Source organism: Aquarana catesbeiana, linkage group LG02 (genome assembly GCF_042186555.1).
Source record: "Aquarana catesbeiana isolate 2022-GZ linkage group LG02, ASM4218655v1, whole genome shotgun sequence".
Classification (NCBI taxonomy): domain Eukaryota; kingdom Metazoa; phylum Chordata; class Amphibia; order Anura; family Ranidae; genus Aquarana; species Aquarana catesbeiana.
This window is the reverse complement of record NC_133325.1, coordinates 130,951,477-130,968,019: the sequence shown is the minus strand read 5'-3', so window position 1 is coordinate 130,968,019 and position 16,543 is coordinate 130,951,477. Positions and strand designations below refer to the sequence as shown.

Below are 16,543 nucleotides of genomic sequence, written 5' to 3'. Positions count from 1 at the left end.
TCTCTGATTAATGCTCTTCTTGCCTGCCCTGTCAGTTTAGGTGGACGGCCATGTCTTGGTAAATTTGCAGTTGTGCCATACCCTTTCCATTTTTGGATGATGGATTGAACAGTGCTCCATGAGATGTTCAACACTTGGGATATTTTTTTATAACCTATCCCTGCTTTAACCACTTCCCGCCCGGCCCATAGCAGATGACGGCCGGGCGGTGGTTGTGTTATCCTGACTGGGCGTCATATGACGTCCAGCAGGATAACCCACTAGCGCGGGGGCGCGCAGCGCGGCGATCGGGGACGGCATGTGTCCCTCGGACACAGCGCTTCCCCGATCACGGTAAACAGCCAGTGATTTTGGCCGTTTACCACGTGATCGGCTGTGTCAACGTCACAGCCGATCACATGTCATAACAAACTCGGCGGCACGCACGGTGCGTGCTGCCGGAGGAGTGCAGGGCAGGAATCGAGGAAGGCGGGTGTCCCTTGGACACAGCGCTTCCCCGATCAAGGTAAACAGCCAATGAAATTGGCTGTTTACCATGTGACCGGCTGTGTCCAATCACAGCCGGTGACAAATGTAAACACAGAGGAGCAGTTACCATCTGATCTCTGCTCTCTCCTCACACACCGATCGTGTGAGGAGAGTGCAGGGATCAGTAAGTGAGATATCAGTGTAGTGTTCTGTCTATATATACTGTATACTGTGCACAACACGACCCCCCCCCAGTAAAGAGGACCTGTCACACAGCCCAACCTATCTGTCAATCAGCCCATCTGTCAGTCAGCCCATCTGTCAATCAGCCCAGCCAATCAGCCCATCTGTCAGTCACCCAATCAATTAGCCCATCTGTCAATCATCTGTCACAGGCCCAGCGTTATCAGTACCGCCACACAGGCTACCAGTACTGCCATCGGTACCACAGCCAGTCCTGCCATCAGGCCCACTATCGGTACCGCCATCAGGCCCACCGCCATCAGTACCGCCATTGGTACCACCATACAGGCTACCAGTACCACCATCGGTACCACCGCTAGTTCCGCCATCAGGCCCACCATCTATACCACCACACAGGCCTGCTACCAGTACTGCCACCCGTACCGGCATCGGTACCGCCACCACCACACGTACCGCTACCTGTACCACGATCGGTACCACCACCACCCGTACCGCCACACAGGCCCGCCACTAATCGGTACCACCACTACCGCCAGCAGTACCATTACATAGGCCCGCCAAAAAGCACTACCAATAATGTCACAAAGGGTTTACACACCTGAGGAGGCATATGCCCTTCTTACCATGTCGGATGATGAGAGCAGCGGGGAGCTCCCATCATCCGATTCTGGTTCAGAGTACAAGCCAGTGGAGGATAGTGGATCGGAGTACGAGTCCTTGGAGGAAACCGTCCATCCCAAAAGAATGAGATCAGGACCAAGATCAGGACCAAGATCGGGAGATCTGCCCACCACCAGCAGGGCCAGACCCCAGGAAGAGGAGCCCAGTACAAGCACTGGAATCACACGCCCAACCCGAATAACCCAGCCCCAGTCCTACCTTGCCCTGGCAAACCCCTTATGGTTGCCTGCCAACTCAGGATCCGCTATCATCCCCCCTTTCACTGCACAGCCAGGTGTGCAGCCCGACACTACAAATTTTTCTCAATTTGATTATTTTTCTTTATTTTTCCCACAAGATTTGCTGCAGAATATGGTGGATCAAACTAACGTGTATGCATCCCAATTTATTGCTGCCAACCCCAATTCTTCCTGTGCCCGCATGTTCCAGTGGCGACATCTAACACTGGACGAATTTAAATTATTTTTGGGCCTTACGTTCAATATGGGGCTTACAAAAAAGAACGAAGTCCATGCATATTGGTCTACCAACCCCATCCACCACATGCCCATATATTCCGCTGTCATGTCCAGGACAAGATACAACATGATTATGCATTTTCTCCACTTCAGTGACAATTCACAGTGCCCTCCCCGAGATCATCCCAACCATGATAAATTGTACAAGATACACCCCCTAATCAATTCCTTTTCCCAGTGATTTAGAGACGTTTTTATCTCAGACCAAAAAATTTGCATGGACGAGTCCCTCATACATTTCACTGGCCGACTGCACTTCAAGCAGTACGGTAAATACCAAGCAAGAGATCCAGGTATGGGGCGAAATTAAATAAATTATGCGATCGAGCCACTGGATATGTTTTCACATTCCGGATCTACGAAGGCAAAGACTCCCAGCTCCAGCCCCATGATTGCCCCACATATATTGGAACCAGTGGTAAAATTGTCTGGGAGCTGGCATACCCCCTGTTCGACAAAGGATACCATTTATATGTCGACAACTATTATACCAGCCTGCCCCTTTTTCGTCACCTTTATAGTAAAAAAACCCTGGCCTGCGGTACTTTAAAAAAAAAACGGAAGGGATTCCCACAAAATTTGTTGACCAAAAAATTGCAAAACGGAGAATCGGCATTCATGAGGAACGAGGAGGTGTTGGCCATGAAGTGAAGGGACAAGAAAGATGTCCACATCCTCTCTACCATCCACAATGACACCTTGGTGGAGACCCAAAGAAGAGGCGGCCCCATTGTAAAGCCCGAATGTGTCCACGATTATAATATGTACGTGGGGGGGTGGATTTAAACGATCAGATGCTACAGCCCTATTTATCAACCAGAAAGTCCCGTTATTGGTATAAGAAAGTTGCATTTCACCTGTTTCACATGGCCCTTTTTAATTTGTTTGTCTGCTACCAAAAAGCAACTCAAAACCAACAAATCACCTACCTGAAGTATATTGAAGATATCGTCACTTCCCTCATTTACCAACAAGGTCCCACCCCAGTAAGCATTCATTCTGATAGCGTGAGTTGACTTCACGAGCAACACTTTCCCTATCACATTCCCCCCCCACAGAATCTGGAAGAAGATGCCAAAAGAAATGCCGTGTATGAAGCAGAGGAGAAGTAAGAAGAGATACCAGCTATTATTGTCCCCAATGTCCCTCCCAACCTGGCCTGTGCATCGGAGATTGCTTCAAAAATGATCATACATCCATCCAAAATTAGTTCCCCTTATTATTAACAGACTGCCATTTCCCCATTTGCCTGCTTCCATGTTAATTAACTGACCCTGGCCTGTTTACCAGCGATGTCTTTGCTTGCCGATTTAAACCACGTTTCTGACTTCCACGTGCACCAACCTCAGCCTGTTTACCGACAATGCCTCTGCCTGCCGATTTAAACCATGTTTCTGGCTTCCACGTGCACCGACCTTGGCCTGTTAATCGACCATGTGTTTTCCTGCCACTTCAACTGATCTTTTGGCCATCTACTGCAGTACACAGGGGTCTCACATATGTGAGGGGCTTCAGAATAGCGTTCTGAGTAGAGAAAAACAGTTTTTCATTTTCTGTGCTCCCAGAACAGGGTCTGGTTGCCCGGAGGCTTCAAATCGATTTGGGTGGGAGAAGCCTCTACCCCTGTCCCCCTGGCCCTAAGCTTGATGGTCCTTCCTGCTGCCTGTACCAATACTTTGGCTGTGCTGACCATATTGCTGCCTGTAATGACCCATGACATTATGGACCATGTTTCTTCCTGCTGCTTGGACCAATACTTTGGCTGTGTTGACCATATATCTGCCTGCTGCCTCTACTGACTTTGGACAGTATTTCTGCCAGGACACCTCTGCCTGCTACCTGGACCTATACTTTGGCTGTGCTTTGGCTGTGCTCTGGCCATGCTGACAGTATCTACTGAACTATGGACAGTATTCCTGCCTGCTGCCTGGATGATTGCTTTAGCTGTCGCTGACCTCATCCCTGCCTGCTGCCTGGACCGATGCTTTCCTCTGTGGACCACTGCACTTCTAAAACCACAAGTAATCTTTTGTTATTTGGTATGTACCTGCTATGTGTTAGAAATATGAAGGGCCTTCAAAAATGTGATCGGTAGTCAGAAAATGATATGTGCAATTAATGCTGCTAGAATGCCTGGAGGTGCTACTTCACTGTTGGGCCTCTGTATGTGGCCAGGCTGTGTAAAAGTCTCAAACATGTGCTATCGCCATACTCGAAGGAGTAGCAGAATGTATTTTGGGGTGTCATTTTTGCTATGTACATGCTATGTGTTAGAAATATCTTATAAAGGGACAACTTTGTGTAAAAAAAATGCATTTTCATTTTTTTTCCACATTTTCCAAAAACTTCTGGAAAAAATGAACCATTCAAAAGACTCACTATGCCTCATAGATTATACATTGGGGTGTTTGCTTTCCAAAATGGGGTCATTTTGTGGACAATTCCATTGTCCTGGTGCCCCAGGGCCTTCAAAGGTGTAATAGACGGTTGAGAAAAGATATGTGCAATTTATGCTTGTAGAACGCCTGAAAGTGCTACTTCACTGTTGGGCCTTTGTATGTGGCCAGGCTGTGTAAAAGTCTCACACATGTGGTATCACCATACTCAGGAGGAGTACCGGAATGCATTTTGGGGAGTCATTTTTGCTGTGTACATGCTATGTGTTAGAAACATCTTATAAATGGACAACTTTGTGTAAAAAAAAATGCATTTTCATTTTTTTCCACGTTTTTCAAAACCTTCTGGAAAAAAATAAACAGTTCAAAAGACTCATTATGCCTCATAAAATATACGTTGGGGTGTGTGCTTTCCAAAATTGGATTATTTTGTGGACAATTTCATTGCCCTGGTGCTCCAGGGCCTTCAAAAGTGTAATAGGTGGTTGAACAATGTTATGTGCAATTTATGCTTGTAGAACGCCTGAAAGTGCTACTTCAATGTTGGGCCTTTGTATATGGCCAGGCTGTGTAAAAGTCTCACACATGTGGTATCTCCATACTCGGGAGGAGTAGCAGAATGTATTTTGGGGTGCAGTTGCAATTATGCATATGCAGGCCTGGATTTACTCCCTTTGCCGCCCCAAGGCCTGGTCCTTCAATGCCGCCCCCCCCCCCCCCCCCACACACACACACACACACACACACACACACACACACACATACACATACACACACACCACGTCCTTTATCGATGACTTCTACAATAGATCAATTAAAAACATATCTCCATACACGAGAACACTGAAAATAACTGGCTTTAATTGTACAGACTAAAAATACTTCAGGGTAAGCGCGCGAGTGGTAAGGCTTTTTTGCAGGCAATTTTTCAAGACAATGGCTGGTGTTAGTGCTTCAATCATCCCCGGCACCATGGTTGTTATGATGTCAGGATGATTGAAACACATTATTTCTATAATTACATTGTAATGTAAACTCACCATAATGCAGAATCATTGGGAGCCCTGAGCGTGTCACTTGCCACCATCTCTTGTCACTTGCCATTATGCCTGCCACCAGATGGGAATGTCACTTGCCACTATGCCTGCCACCAGAAGGGGATGTCACTTGCCACACTGCCTGCCACCAGATGGGGATGTCACTTGCCACCATGCCTGCCACCAGATGGGGATGTCACTTGCCACTATGCCTGCCACCAGATGGGGATGTCACTTGCCATGCTGCCTGCCACCAGATGGGGATGTCACTTGCCACGCTGCCTGCCACCAGATGGGAATGTCACTTGCCACGCTGCCTGCCACCAGATGGGGATGTCACTTGCCACGCTGCCTGCCACCAGATGGGGATGTCACTTGCCACACTGCCTGCCACCAGATGGGGATGTCACTTGCCACGCTGCCTGCCACCAGATGGGGATGTCACTTGCCACCATGCCTGCCACCAGATGGGATGTCACTTGCCATGCTGCTTGCCACCTGATGGGGATGTCAATTGCCATGCTGCTTGCCACCAGATGGGGATGTCACTTGCCACGCTGCCTGCCACCAGATGGGGATGTCATTTGCCACACTGCCTGCCACCAGATGGGGATGTCACTTGCCACCATGCCTGCCACCAGATGGGGATGTCACTTGCCACGCTGCCTGCCACCAGATGGGGATGTCACTTGTCACCATGCCTGCCACCAGATGGGGATGTCACTTGCCACGCTGTCTTGCCACCAGATGGGGATGTCACTTACCATGCTGGTCTTTTTTCGTCATAAAATTACATTTTTTGTTTTCTAGGTTCAATTTCGCTTTAACCCACAAATCGATTTTCAATTCTTTCCTTGTGTGCAGGTCCTAGGAACTCCTGCTCCCCTCTTTTGTGTGCGGGAACTCTTTAACCACCTCAATACTGGGTACTTACACCCCCTTCTGCCCAGGCCATTTTTCAGCTTTCAGCGCTGTCGCACTTTAAATGACAATTGCGTGGTCACTTGGCTCGCGGCCATCTTTTCTATGGGCACTTTAATGGGCAGCGCGAAAGGGGGGGCGGCCGCGAAGACGCTGCAGGAGCGGCGCCGCCCCTACACCACTGCCGCCCCGAGGCCTGGGCTCGGTGGCCTTGTGGCAAATCCGGCCCTGTGCATATGCTGTGTGTGAGAAATAACCTGTTAATTTTCCCAAGAATTGTGTGAAAAAATTACAACTTCAAAAAACTCACCATGCCTCTTAGTAAATACCTTGGACTGTCTACTTTCCAAAAAGGGGTCATTTGGGGGGTATTTGTACTTTCCTGGCTTCTTAGTGTCTCAAGAAATGAGATGGGCCTTCAGTACATCAGGTGTGATCAGATGTGATCAATTTTCAGTGATTGGCACCATAGTTTGTAGACTCTATAACTTTCACAAAGATCAAATAATATACATTAATTTGGATTATTTTTACCAAATATATGTAGCAGTGTAAATTTTGCCACAAATTTTATGAAGAAAAATGACTTATTTGCAAAATTTTACAATAGAAACTAAAAAAAAGTGTGTTTTTTTTCAAAATTTTCGCAGTTTTTTTGCTTATATCGCAAAATAAAAATAAACAACGGTGATTAAATACCACCAAAAGAAAGCTCTATTTGTGAGAAGAAAATGATAAAAATTTTGTTTGGATACAGTGTAGCATGACTGAGTAATTGTCATTCAAAGTGTGAGAGCGCTGAAAGCTGAAAATTGGTCTGGGCGGGAAGGAGCATAAGTGCCTGGTATTGAAGTGGTTAAACTTCTCCACAACTTTATCCCTGAGCTGTCTGGTGTGTTCCTTGGCCTTCACGGTGCTGTTTGTTCACTAAGGTTCTCTAACAAACCTCTGAGGGCTTCACAGAAAAGCTGTATTTACTGTATATTGAGATTAAATTGAACACAGGTGGACTCTATTTACTAATTAGGTGACTACCGAAGGCAATTGGTTCCACTAGATTTTAGTTAGGGGTATCAGAGTAAAGGGGGCTGAATGCAAATGCATGCCACACTTTTCAGATATTTATTTGTAAAACATTTTGAAAACCATTTATCATTTTCCCTCCACCTCACAATTATGTGGCACTTTGTGTTGGTCTATCACATAAAATCCCAATAAATACATTTACGTTTTTGGTTGTAACATGAAAAAATGTGGAAAATTTTCCAGGGGTATGAATACTTCTTCAAGGCACTGTATTTCATTAGCACTGTAAACACATAAAGGTCTATTTATTAAGGATTCATGCAAATGTTTTCTGGACATTCACCAATCTGTATTTGATGGCATTCATTTTGAAAGAAGATTTGACCTATGTGTATTGCAACAGATGGGCAAATCTTTTTTAAGTTAAAATATAAAAGATGAATATTTATTTGTATTTGGAATCTCCCTGGCATGTTGTATGCAGTTTCTGATGGGTGAATCTTGTTTAAAAATGGCCGGTAAGCTTGAGTTGAGTTGGATAAAAAGACCATCTGGTGGTGATATGGAGCCCAGGACATGGAGGTACTGTGTAAAGGTCATCTAAATAACGGAACAGATCCCAGAACCAGCGCATTTTATGTTCCTCGATTTTGTCTTTAAAGGCAGCAGTCAGATGTTCAATTTCTTGTATATCGTTCACTCTGGCAAACCGTTGGGATACAGTTGCCTGTGACATTTAGTCAAAGAAATTTGCCCTTCAGTGTCTGCATACAATATAATAGACAGATTTCAATAACCAACAAAATTCAAGTGTTATATTAAAATTCAAAAAAGATTTGCACATCTGCTGCATTACACATACAGGAATTCCCCTTTGAAAATAAATACTGTTCTACCAATATACCCGCAAACATTTGCTTTGCGAATCACACAACTAATCCTTTATAAAGAGATGCTATAAAAACCATTAACCAATGCAGTAATCAAATAATTAGTAGTATATACATGACAGGAAACCTAAAATGTTCTCTTTTTTTCTGTTCCAACAGAGAAGAAGCACACTTGTCCCTGCTTCAATGATGAATGCTGACCTGGACTCTAAAAAACAATCAAAAGAACTTTCTTTGATTTTAACTGAACCACATGCACTTGGATACTCGCGACACACTAGCTTTGGTTCATCAGCACCTCATGCTGAAGAATTTAGAATGAGTTCACAGAAGTTTTCTGGAATAACATTATTGGGAAAAAAGCAGGGACCACCCACAAGAGATCTGATTCCAGAGCCCCCACTGGTAAGACTTTTTGAATGGTCGGAAGCTCGGTGTACATTAACGCTAATAGGCAGACAGAAGAGACCAAAAAGGTCTTTTTCCGTCATAAAATTCCTGCCTGTCAGACATTTTTTGTTTTCTAGGTTCAATTTCGCTTTAAACCACAAATCGATTTTCAATTCTTTCCTTGTGTGCAGGTCCTAGGTACTCCTGCTCCCCTCTTTTGTGTGCGGGAACTCTTTAACCACCTCAATACTGGGTACTTACACCCCCTTCTGCCCAGGCCATTTTTCAGCTTTCAGCGCTGTCGCACTTTGAATGACAATTGCGCGGTCATGCTACGCTGTACCCAAATTTAAATTTTATCATTTTCTTCACACAAATAGAGCTTTCTTTTGGTTGTATTTAATCACTGCTGGGTTTTTTATTTTTCACAAAAAAAATAAAAAAAGAGAATGAAAATGTTGAAAAAGAAATGTTTTACTTAGTTTCTGTCAGTAAATTTTGTAAATAAGTAATTTTTCTCCTTCACTGATATGCGCGGCACTGATAGGCTGAACTGGTGGGCATTGATGAGGTGGCATTGATTAGGTGGCACTGATGAGGCACTAATATGTCGCACTTATGGGCACTGATGTGCACTGATAGGCGGCACTGATGGGCACTGATAGGTGGCACTGGTTGGCACTGATAGGCAGCACTGGTGGGCATTGATGGGTGGCACTGATGGGCGACACTGATGGGCATTGATGGACAGCAGTGATGGGCAGCACTGATAGCCAGCACTGACTGGCATCACTTATGGGCACTGATTGGTGGTACTTGTGGGCAGGGGCTTTGCTAGGTCTACAAAAGATCTGGGGCTAGAGCCCATAGCAGCGTAGTAAAGAAAGTCATACGCTTGGGCGGGCATACACATGTATATACAGTAATATACGTGTGTGTGTATATATATCCCCAGAGAGCCCCCCACTTACATCAGGGTCGCCAGAGAGCCCCCTTACATCAGGGTCCCCAGAGAGCCCCCTTACATCAGGGTCCCCAGAGAGCCCCCTTACATCAGGGTCCCCAGAGAGCCCCCTTACATCAGGGTCCCCAGAGAGCCCCCTTACATCAGGGTCCCCAGAGAGCCCCCTTACATCGGGGTCCCCAGAGAGTCCCCCCTTACATCAGGGTCCCTAGAGAGCCTCCTCCTTACATCAGAGTCCTCAGAGAGCCTCCCCCTTTCATAAGGGGACCCAGAGGGCCCCCCATTTACATCAGGGTTCCCAGAGAGCCCCCCTTACATTAGGGTCCCCAGAGAGCCTCCCCCTTAAATCTGGGTCCTTAGAGAGCCTCTCCCTTGCATCAGGGTCCCCAGAGAGCCCCCCACTTACATAAGGCTATAGCCCCAAAAGCCACCCCCTAGCAACGCCCCTGCTTGTGGGCACTAATTTCTGGCACTGGTGCGCACTGATTGCTGGCACTGAAGGACAGTAATTGCTGGCTATGATTGGTGGCACTGGTGTCACTATAATGTAATCAGGGCACTGATGATCAGTACCCTGATTACATGTGTAGATGTCCCCCTGTGAGGAGATGCCGCTGATCGTCTCTCCTCTCCACACACTCTGTCAGTGTGAGGCGAGGAGAGCCAATTACCTGCATCTCTGTGTTTACCTGTGACCGGCTGTGATTGGACACAGCCGATCACATGGTTAAAGAGCCACGGCCGCGGCTCTTTACAGGGATCAGGGTCGCGGCGTGTTCTAGCAACACAGAGAGCTGACCCAACACAAAATTTGTCAAGGTACATCACTATCAACTCACAAATAAGCGCATAATGGAAATTACTGCTGCTCATTTCTCTCCCAACTCCCCTCCTACAGTGTCAGCCAGCCTGTGACTGGCACTCCCGTCTTTCACCAACCACCACATCACACCTGCTTTTGTTTAGCACCCACCACAACTGCAGCTATATTTCTCACCACCTACTGTGCCTGCAGCCCCCCATTTGTTGCCATTTAATGTGCCAGCAACCACCCACACCTGCAGCCATTTTGTATGCACCCTCTTTTCTCAGCACACATTACACCTACAGCCTCCATTCTCTCACCACCCACCGATCTTGCCCACCGACACCCTCTGCACCTGCAACAACCCCCTTCTCATCACCATCCATGCATGCACTCCCCCTTCTCTAACCACCCACCATGCCCTTGCCCCCCTTCTCTCACCACTATCCATGCAGGCACACTTCCTCCCCATCCACCACAACCACACTCCCTTCCAGCACTGCACAATTACCTTGCCTCTCATCACTGCACCTATGTATGCTTCCCCTCCCTGCCTCAATGCACCTGTCGGATGCCTCTCTTACCTTTGTGCCTGTGCACACCCTAACCCCATGTCTTCATTCCAGTGCATCTTTATAAAACTAAATTCTCATCCTAAAGTGTCTGCATGCACCCCCTTCCTCTCCCACCATTGTGTTTGCACTGTCCCCTGCTCTTATCGGCTCTCACAAAGACACCAACTCCAACCATCAACCCCACTAACATCATCTTATCCACATAATCCACCCCATCCCCCTGCTCTCAATGGCACATCTGAACTGTACCTGAACCCACCTTTGACAACTGTACTTGTACATGCTTTCCACTGCTCTAACTCCATGTCTGCACAAGCCACCTCGCTCCCTCCCTGTTACAGTGCATTTCTATGCTCTGGCCCATTTCTGCTTTCACAATTGCATTTTTACCTCTCCTCTCACCAATGTGCCCCCCCCCCCCCCTCCCCTTAACACTGCACCTACATACCCTCACTTCTCACCACAGCTGCTCACCCTCCTTCACCACTGCATCGGTACTACTTGAGCACGTCCCACATCTCTAATGAATGAAAGTGTGTTCCTCAATGAATGATACAAAAAATATAATTTTTGAGCTCACAAATTATTTTTTCTGAGTTCACTGAGAAACACAGTAAATGATCAGTTGCCTATGTTTACAGTTATTTTTGCTCCTTGTCCTGCTTGCTTCCAACTGAGCTGTGGTGGAACTTAGCAACTGCAAAGTGCCAGCCCCTTAGGTTACTTTTTTGTTGCACCTAGTATCCTCTTCCTGCAGGTTGTGATATCAACTCATGAATGTCTAATGAATAAACATAGTCCCCTCACTGAACTCGGGTAAAATATATGTTTTTCTATATGCGGGCAGCAGTATTTACTGTACTAGAGCATCCTTGCCAACTGCCGCAGATTTTCTTTAAGAGTCCCACTTTTAAATTATCTGTCCTGCAACATCTGTGTCCCAGGAATCACAGCATGAGGCATCTCTCATTTGTGGACAACTGTAAATGTATTTGGAATGGGGCCATGGGAGATCACTCTTGTATGATACAGGGCTGGAGGCAACCAATTAGCATGTAGTGTGGGGAGGTAGGTGGCCGTGTAGTGTGCAACAGTGTGCTGGTGTCAGAGGATGCTCAGGCAGAGGCTTTACTGTTCTCTGGACCTTTGAGAAAACCTGTATCAGGTTGCTTTGAGAAAAATGGGCGCTGCTCTCATACTCCTGCTGATATGTGGGGTCACTGTGTGTCTCTTCAACCCCCCACTCCCCTTTTCACTGTCCCATCACCCTCTTCACCATCCCTTCCCTGCCTTGGCACCCTCTTCACCACCCTATCCCTTTTTTCATCCCCCTATCCCACTCTTTACTTCTCCATCCCCTCCTGACCCCCTCTGTTACATTCCTTACCTCACCTTCTTTCTCTTGACCACTCTGCCCCCTTCACTGCCCAGTCTTTTTCACCACCCTGTTTCCTTCTTTCCTGCTCCATCCCCTTCTTCACCACCCCATCCCTCCTCTGCACCTACAAAAACAATCAACCCATCAGCTGTCACAATGGGAGTCACAGTACCAGTAATGTCAGTGTGAAATAGTGCTAAAAATGTTTGCAGTGAAATTTTCTGCAAGGGCTGTTGGGTTGGTGCACTTTAAATAGACTGGATAGACAAAAAGCTGTAACTAGCTAAAAAAATAGATAAATAATATTACTAATGAACAATGCCTTTTTGGCAACCTTTCTGCCATTATGATAAATCTTTCTGTATATATAGTATTTTAACCAGGGCTTTTTTTCTCAGACAATAGGTGCAGGAACTCCCCCTTTCCGAGTCACCCCTTTTCTCCGCCCCTACCCACCTCCCAGTACCGTCCCTTTTAGACAATATAGAACCAAGTAACGTTTTGAGGTGCTAAGTAATTTGTATGGAATTTGGTAATGATATCAAGAAAAGCAGTAAAATAGATCCCCTGCAGCCAGCAACAATAGATCACCCTAACAACAATGGACCAACCACAACAAAATTTCCCCGCCAGCAACAATAGACTCCCGGCAGCATCAACAGATCTCCGCACAGCCAGCATTAATAGTCTGTCTGGCTGCCATCAACAATAGACCCCTCCCCCAACAGTAGATCTTTTTCAGCAACAACTGACCCCCCCCCCAGCAACATAAAACCCCCCAGCAACAATAGGTCCCCCACCAGCAACAATAGACCTCCCCAGCAACAATAGACCCCCTTGCAAAAATAGATTCCCAGCAGTGAGCATCAGTACCCTGCAGCACACCCCAGCATCCTTGCCGTTACATATAGTCAGTCCAAGAGGTGCCGGAACTGCGTTCCCCCGCGTTCCCGCTGAAAAAAAGCCCTGATTTTAACCACTTCAGCCCCGGGAGGTTTGGCTGCTAAATGACCAGGCCATTTTTTGCAATACGGCACTGCGTCGCTTTAACTGACAATTGCGCGGTCATGCGACGCTGTACCCAAACAGAATTTACGTCCTTTTTTTCCCACAAATAGAGCTTTCTTTTGGTGGTATTTGATTACCTCTGCGGTTTTTATTTTTTTGCACTATAAACAGAAGAGCGACAATTTTGAAAAAAACACAATATCTTTTACTTTTTGCTATAATAAATATCCCACATTTAAAAAAAAAAAATATATATATATATATTTTTTTCCTCAGTTTAGGCCGATATGTATTCTTTTACATACTTTTGGTAAAAAAATCGCAACAAGCGTATATTGATTGGTTTGCGCAAAAGTTATAGCATGTACAAAATAGGGGATAGATTTATGGCATTTTTATTATTATTATTATTTTTTTACTGGTAATGGCAGCGATCTGCGATTTTTATCGGGACTGTGATATTGCAGCGGGCAAATTGGACACTTTTGACACATATTTGGGACCATTGACAATTATACAGCGATCAGTGCTATAAAAATGCACTGATTACTGTATAAATGTCACTGGCAGGGAAGAGGTTAACACTAGGGGGCGATCAAGGGGTTAACTATGTTCCCTCACTGTGTTCTAACTGTAGGGGGGATGGGACTGTCTAGGAGGAGAGGGAGATCGATGTTTATACATAGTATGAACACATGATCTGTCTCCTCTCCCTGAGAGAACTGGGATCTGTGTGTTTACACACACAGATCCCGGTTCTCGATCAGTCACGAGCGATCGCGGGTGCCGTAGGTCATCACGCTCACCGGGCACTCACATCTGCTCTGAGCACACGCTGCGGGCATGTGCGTGCCTCTAGTGGCCAAAAGGCGAAGTGACGCAAGATAACATCGTTTCGCCCAGCCGTGCCATTCTGCCGCAGTAAAACTGCGGTGGTCGGCAACCAGTTCAAATTAAATTGTGCAATAGGTTAATGATATGCCTCTTGTAGAACCCCATCTATTTAAAATGAATGCCCCGCCCCTAATTAAGGTAATTCTCTACCTACAGTGGCTTGATGCGCGCACACACACACCGCAACAAAATAAAAAAGTTTCCCTGGAAATTTATTTTTTTAAATGTTGGCAACTGTGCTAAAAGATACCCTAACTTTACACTTATTGTCCCTTTCAACCACCAAGATGGCCCAAACAATCTACTTACTGCACTAACAGGCACTATTGGTGGGCAAGCTGTATAAGTTGTATGTAGCCTCAGTATACAGCGCTGTGTCTTGGAGAGGGACGGAGACATCCTGTCCCACTCCTGGAAAAAATTAGTTGGGCTGTGCGCTGAGCAGCCATTCATGGGAGGCTTTGTATTCTATATATTAATACAAAGCTTTTCCTGATTGGCTGAGGCAGAGAGGCAGGCAAATTACATTGTGATCTCCTCAGCCACTCAGAGTAAGCTTTGTATTCATTCAAAGAAAACAGAGCTTTCCTTAAATGGCTGAACAGCATTCAACCCTATTCTATTTTGTTCAGGGTGTGAGATGGGAAGTCCGGTCTCACTGCCAAAATGCAGCACTGTATACTGCATGTAGATGAGGCTACATACAGTTAAAATAGTGTTCCCAGCAAGTGCAGTAAAGTTTGTTTTGGCCAGCTTGGCCCAAGCTAAATCTTGACCAACTGTTGGTTTTACCCCTTCGTGACCAGGGCATTTTTTTTCTATTTAGCACTGTACTACTTTAACTGGCAATTGCTCGGCTGTTCAACACTGTACACAAATGAAATTTATATAATTTTGTTCACACAAATGGAGTTTTCTTTTTTTGTGCCATTTAATCACCACAGGGTTTTTTATTGTATGCTATTGAATGAAAAAATACCAAAAATATAGAAAAAAAACATGTTTGTCTTAGTTATAAAATTGTGCAAAAAAATTATATTTCTTTATAAATTTAGGTCAAAATGTAGGCTGCTACATTTCTTTGGAAACATAACCCAAATTAGTGTATATAAGGCCTCATTCACAGGGGCACCGTCAGTTTAGCCACGTTAAAATCATATCGGTTCTTATCCATTGCTTCATCCGTTTTCCATTTTGTTAATCTCCGTTTTCATCCGTCTTCCGGTCCGTTAACATCCGTTCACATCCGTTAATTTACCCATATACATCCATTTCGATCCGTTTACAGCAGTTTCTGTAGCTTTCATGCCATTACCCAGAAAGTATTGCTCCTTACATGCTGCATTGCAGTTTTCAGTGAGTGACTTGTCCTTGTGTGTGCTATCTGCGTTGTGCGATGGATTCCAACAATTTTTGGGACATCTTGACATTGTTTGTCATATTCGCCTATATCAGGAGAATGGAGAGCAAGAAAAAGCAGATTGTGGCTAGGAGACGTAAATTTTGGACCCACCCCATGCTACTGAAGCGGCCTTCTGAAGGTTTTGTGGCTCTGCACTACGCTCAACTCCGACAGTATCCCAATAAGTTTTTCAACTTCACTAGGATGACCGTAGCCACATTCGACTACTTACTGGACCATCTGAACCCACGGCTGCAGTGGAGACATACCAACATGAGAAGGTGTGTACCTGCAGATGAACATCTCTTAGTGACCTTGAGGTAAGAAGTCATTCATTTATCAAGTGTCATTTTTTTTTTTTGGTCTACTGCAGGGGTTGGCAACCTCGGCCCTCCAGCTGTGGTGAAACTACAAGTCCCATGAAACATTGAAAGACCCTGACAATCACAGGCATGACTCCTAGAGGCAGAGGCATGATGGGATTTGTAGTTTCAAAACAGCTGGAATGCCGAGGTTGCCTACCCCTGGTCTACTGTGTGTGTGTGTGTGTGTGGTGTATATATATATATATATATATATATATATATATACATACACACAGTATGTATAGATAATAAATATCGTATCCATTTATGTGCTAGTAGAATGTTGTTTTACTTAAAAAGCTAAAAAGATGTTCAATTTTTTTCTAGGTTTTTTGCGACTGACCAGTATGACTATACCTCTTTAAACCATTTTTTTTACTGAGCATTTCAACTATTTCGGAGATAGTGCATGATACTAGCTTAGCCATATGGGAAGAGCTGTGTCCAGCAGTGATGCCATTACCAGATGGAAACATTTGGCGAAGAATAGCAGATGAATTTTGGAATCAAGCAAACTTTCCAAATTGTATCGGAGCCCTTGATGGAAAGCATATACTTTTCCAAAAGCCTCCATGTTCTGGGTCAGATTTCATAATTACAAGAAATGTTTTTCATTGGTCC

General features: G+C 45.4%; 1 protein-coding gene across 4 annotated transcripts in view; it reads left to right on the top strand.

The window, feature by feature from the left end:
- The window catches only part of PARP4 (poly(ADP-ribose) polymerase family member 4), a 570,213-nt gene that overhangs the window by 439,939 nt on the left and 113,731 nt on the right, over positions 1–16,543 (top strand). For all 4 annotated transcript variants that reach the window (XM_073613478.1, XM_073613479.1, XM_073613476.1 and 1 more), the window contains one exon: positions 8,301–8,546. In XM_073613478.1, the coding sequence (XP_073469579.1) occupies positions 8,301–8,546 (246 nt within the window). The remainder of the gene's footprint in view (positions 1–8,300; positions 8,547–16,543) is intronic.